The 5925-nt window shown below is 38.5% G+C and overlaps 1 protein-coding gene across 1 annotated transcript; it reads left to right on the top strand.

Annotated features, from left to right (window-relative positions):
- Positions 1 to 483: 483 nt before the first annotated feature.
- ier5 (immediate early response 5) lies at positions 484 to 1998 on the top strand. The gene has a single exon (XM_079426006.1). It carries the CDS (start codon positions 753 to 755, stop codon positions 1539 to 1541), a length of 789 nt encoding a protein of 262 aa, XP_079282132.1. The 5' UTR covers positions 484 to 752; the 3' UTR covers positions 1542 to 1998.
- The last annotated feature ends 3927 nt before the right edge of the window (positions 1999 to 5925 follow it).

The raw sequence follows: 5925 nt of genomic DNA, 5'->3' as shown, positions 1-5925 counted from the left end.
CATGGGGCAAAAACTGTGTACAAAATAATAACAATAATACAGGAACCTGGAGATGTCAAATCTATTTTTAGAAACTAAATACATAAAACAAGGACCCTACCCTAAATATGCTACATTATCTGTAAAAACACGAGTTAGTGTCTTGTATATGTCGGTTTTGGCTTGCTATTCGTTTCTGTTTGCTTACAAAAACGATGTTGTGTTTTAAATCTAGTTCGTCTTGGTTTTATAAATCAAAATAGCTGAACAAACACAATGAGTTGTAAAAATATCAGCTTGAAAACAATTCTATCCCTTTAAACAGTTCTCCCACGTTAGTGTTTAAATATGACTCATCGCCACGGCGCTCTCCCATTGGTCATCGCCTATTTGGCGGGGTGTGATTCACAACGCAGGCAGAACGTAACTCGAGACGTGATTGGCTAGTGTAGCCGCTGACGCTGAAGTATAAAAGCGCGTTAAAAATAGAAACGTCTCATTCGTCCCTAGACCGTTGTTGAGCGCAGAAGGGAATGTGTGAGGTATTCAAAACTCTTACACTCACCCAATAACACAAATATTGTATTTTGTGAATGAGGAGGATTGTGTAAACAAAATACGGGACGATTTGATCTACAGGAGGAAACAAAATCTACTTAGACGTTATTTATTAACGCGTGGCCAATTCGCAGTAGCGGTTTGAGGAGAATACTGAACGCGGAACGCCCGGCGAACTTTGTACCTCTGTGAACTTTACCGTATCGATTCCAGACATGGAATACAAAGTGGAAGCCCATCGGATTATGAGCATTTCCTTAGGGAAGATCTACAACTCACGCGTTCAACGAGGCGGCATTAAACTGCATAAAAACCTGCTGGTGTCGCTGGTCCTTCGCAGCGCGCGCCAGGTCTATCTGAGCGACTACTACAGCGGCGCGTATCTGAACGCTGCTCAGGACGAGCGCGATGGGAACGAGTGGGACATTACGGACTCCGAGCGGGAGAAATTCCCTCCCTCTACAACGGAATGTGACCGAGTAGAGGGCTCAGAGGAACCTCAGCGGGAATATCGCGAAAACGACGACGAGGTGAAATCAGAGCAGGCGGATTGTACTTCCACTTCACAACAAGAGCAAAAGCTAAACTCTTCGTTGGACTCTGTGGCACAGGTTTCTTCTGAAACACCGCCAGAAACCATTAACGACCCCAAGGAGAGGCCCTCAGACAGTACAGTAGCAGAAGCGAACGGGGAATCACATCAACCACCCAAAACTCACGTTTGTTCAAACAGGAAAAGAAGCGCTGAGGAGACTGAAAGTGGCGATTCGCCTCAAAAAAGGACCAAAGTTACTTCCTCAAGTGCTAAAGAGGGCGAGGAAGCTGAGGAGATGGACACAAGTAACGTGTCCAACCTCATTACGATATTTGGTTCCAGTTTCTCAGGACTTCTCAGCAAAGACGGTGCTAAACCTGAGTCTGAAGCAGAGGATAGTGGACAAATCTGCTGCGACCAAATGTTGAAGAACCTAAACCCTTGGAGTACAGCGATAGTAGCTTTCTAATAGGGTTGATCTGAGCGCATTGGTAACACGTGGTCAGGCCCAACATCGTAGTATGGGACTTCCCAGCAAGCATGAGTGGTGCTACCAAAGTACAAGCTCAGTTTGGCCTGTAAGATGCCTTTCTAGTGAAGGAGCTATCTGAATGCTGGTGCTTGGGATCTACTACAGTCCTTGAAGTGTTGAACTCTCAGACATTATGAAGCCATGTGAGCCAGTGGTATTGCAACATATGCAAATGTGTCATGAAAGTCAATGTTACATCGTCACTGAACTGATTCAGGGTCGATCACACCAAACTTGACTGTATGAGGTGTAGGCCACTGTTTTAACGTCTTTGTTTTAAAAAGACCTGTACATTTTGTAATATGCGAGTGTGTATATATTGTTTGTCGCATTCTGAATCTATGTATTTTGGTATCATGACAATTTACGTGGTGCTCACGTATTAAAAAAATGTGAAATGACACGGTTTCTGTGCTTTCTGTTCACGAGTGGAAACGAGAACGTGACTCACATGACTCAGAATGACACCTCATCCACCTTATTTTCTTTTTTAGATTTAAAATTACAGCCCAATGCTGTTTTCAAGGTTCCCACGGTGATAGAACTTTAAAATAATTCTTAATGGCAGATTACTATGATTTTAAATTGAAAATGCTAACAATTATAATACAAATGTGTAACAATACTTAACTGTCAAAAATTGCAGTTTGTGATATATATATATATATGGTATATAAACATAGGCTACATATACAAGGTTGATTCAGAAGTGTCCCAATTTACCTGAATTCATATTTTAAATTACATAGAACTATTCGCAAATGAAAATTAATGAAACTCTTGGAAGGTCTTTGGTCAGAAAGTGTGAGAACCATATTTCACACACTTCATTTTGAATATAAGAGTCGATGAAAAACAATTTAGGGTATAATAATTAAAATGCAGCTTCCCCAAACAAAACTATTTGGACCAAAGTAATCCAAAAAGTTTGAGAAGAACAAGAATGTTCAGCTGCTGTTCCACTGCATCGCTTGCAGGCCATTTTTACTGCATGTTGTAAAGAGGGTTATTGTGCCCCTGAAGCATGTGTGGTATGCAGGATTCAGTTTCAGCGCAGACTGCTGTCTTTTCTTCCAGGGTCTGTCTTTGGTCCAAGCCAATTCAACATAACATGCCTTTTCCTACAAGAGAGAACAGTCATAATAGAATCATTGACTTCTCAACCTTTTTTTTTGAATGTAGAAACATCACAAGAGCAGTCTTACATTATTAATAGAGGCGATATGATTCATAATTAATAATTTACAATGAGCAAAAGGCTCTATGCTCAAAAATGTTTCGTTTTATGTGAGTGACTATGAGAAATGCATTTAACTCACTAGGCAAAAATGCAGTCATTGAGGTGAGTATATGAGCCTGTCTTGTAATATGCACACACACACACAAAATTCAGTTTATCTTATATAAGTTAAAATAAAAAAGGAGAATCCAGGTCAAAATAATCATAAAAATGACATTAGGTTAAACTAATATGGGTTCCCATGTTCAAGGAAAACCATTTTAATCATGAATTTTTAAAATGTGATTTCTAATTTAGTGATACTCATTTTTTTGTGAGTGTACAATAGTTAGTTATGGTTATTATGAAATATTAAATTTACACTACCGTTCCAAAGTATGGGATCAGAAAGATTTGAAATGTTTTTAAAAGAAGTCTCTCTTCTGCTCACCAAAGCTGCATTTATTTGATAAAAAATACAGTAAAAACAGTAACATTGTGAAATATTATTACTATTTAAAGTAACAGTTTTCTATTTCAATATACTTTCAAATATAATTTATTCCTGTGATGGCAAAGCTGAATTTTCAGTATCATTACTCCAGTCTTCAGTGTCACATGATCCTTCAGAAATCATGTTAATATGCTGATTTACTACCAGTGCTGTAAACAGATGTGTTGCTTCATAGTTTTTAGGAACTTGTGATACCTTTTCAGAATAAAAAGCTAAAAAGAACAGCATTTCTTCAAAAACAGAAATCTTTTGAAGTCCTTGTTTTCAGTTTTTATCAATTTACCATCCATACAGAAGTATTAATTTCTTTCAAGAAAGAAAAAGAAAAACATACTGACCCAACTTTTGAATGGTATAGTGCATTTTTATACAAAATATACAATAATTTAAATGTAACTTGTAATTTAGCATATACATATAACATCCTGTAAATTATAATATACGGTATAATATCTTAAAACTGCAATCTCTATAAAATGATTTTAAAACCCTTCAACAGTCACAAATGACTAGAAAGCTTAAAGTCACTGATTGTATGAGGGGGAAAGTGATTTTTAAAGGTCAGATCATTTAGAAACATATCTTAAGGCTTTCCAACAATATGTTCAACGTTTTAGTGCGAGTAAGATTTAAGAAAAACATTTGTGACGTTAGCTCAAGCAGAACCAGCTTGATGCCCGGTGCGGCCGCATTCTTTCACACAGACATGAGTAGCTATTGATAGATACATTCCCCTTGAGAAAGACCAGAAGGCATGAGTATAGCTGCTTTCTCACCCTGCTCGTTTGAGAAATGTGGGTCAGTCAAAACCCGGCCATAGTCGAGTCAGCTGACCACACTAGCATAGAACAGTAACAGAGCTGGAGCGGATGTCGAGTGGCCTGATGTGGATGCGGTGGACTTTTTCTCAAATTTCCGTAGTTCCTTTAATAGCATAATAGCTCACGTTATCACTGACATTGATCCAAAATCAACATATAGATCTAAAAATGTCTAAAACTCAATATATATATCTGAAAATGTTTGCCGCATGTGATGCAACATCACTGGCTGTTTCACAAACCATGCTTAAACACATGCAGCTGTCCTCTCCTGACTGGCCTCTCGCTCCTGCATTCCTCTGTCCTGGAAGGAAAGGGGGTGGGGGGGCAGGAGGAAAAGAGTAAAGTTGTGAAAACGTTTCCTGCTGATGTGCAGTAGGAGAGCATGTGGGTCTGGAATGTTGAGTCAAAAGCTGAGAATTTTAGCGGGAACGTTGGTCTGATAACAGTTTTGGTAAATGATCAGATAATGGCATGTCAGCTCAGATTCATGCAAAATGACAATACAACAACAGGATTTTGTGTTTGTTTTTTTGTTTTACATTTTCTGAAAAAATAAATTATATATATATAGTATAATTAAATAAAGACATTATTGTTCTAGTCCAACTAAAATAGCTACTGTGCATATGCAATTTTAGTTGGACTAAAACAATAATGTCTTTATTTACTTTTCACAAAGTCAGACTAAAGGTCAAAATTTTCAATTGTCCATTTTCAAGTGCAGTGATGAATGAAGCACTATTCACACAGAAGTCACTTTCAAACCATGTGGCGAACCTGTGTGACCAACTTGAACCCAATGAAAAATCTGTTTGCGGAAATCTTTAGTAGAAATTCCTGATTACGTGTATTCCTATTGAAATGACTGGATTTTACCTGTGAAAATTCACAGTAAATGTGACTGCACCTATTTGTTAGGCAAATATTCGATTGCGCATAGTGTCTTGACTACTCATAAACCTCTGTAGCTCGACTAGAACAGAGCATTTAAACTCTGATATCATACCACCACTTAAATATAAATCTACAGGACTTTTTTTTGTCTATTTTATCATAGGCCAGGCAAAAGTGAACAGTATGACCATTTAGAAAAGTAATATCAAACCAAAGTTCAATGCTTAGTGTCAAATCCCCAACTTGGCTTGCTTTGCAAAGTTTTTAGGATACACTGAGCAACAAAAAGAGACTCTCAAGCAATAAAGATAAGATGTCAAAGACTGTTTTAGGTGTTTAGGTGATTTATTGTGTGCTAAGAGCCATGCCGTGTCCCTGTTTAACACGGTCAGTCCCAAAGAGCAGGGCGGAAAGATGCCTGAACAAAACACCAGTCTGGATACAAGTAGAGACAAGATCTACTCCAGCAGTTCTTTTGTTCAGAGCAAACAGAAAGTCAGGAAATCTTTCGACCACTCATTCAGCAAGATGGATATCTCCGCATTCACACACCAACCGGAGTGACCCACAAAGCAATTTGTCAATGATCTCATCAGTCTCCCCAATGCTCCAAGTTGCTCATCCACCTATTTTTGAAGGTATTCATCCAGTATTCCTCCAAAAGTCCCTAAGGGGGGATGGGCGACGAGTCAGAGAATAAGCTCACAAACCAATACGTGAACTCTCCCATATTCACGCGATGGCTTAAAGGAGTCATTGTACATTCAAATCAGCTTTGTGCGTGCAGGAATTACTGAACCTAATCAGAAGCCTTCAAAACACTAGCAAACCATCTGCCATCAGTTAAAAGATCAGACGTTCTTTTCTGTA

Source organism: Barbus barbus (assembly GCF_936440315.1).
Source record: "Barbus barbus genome assembly, chromosome: 9".
NCBI lineage: Eukaryota > Metazoa > Chordata > Actinopteri > Cypriniformes > Cyprinidae > Barbus > Barbus barbus.
Note: the sequence above shows the minus strand (reverse complement) of the source record. Positions and strands in the feature narration are given on the sequence as shown.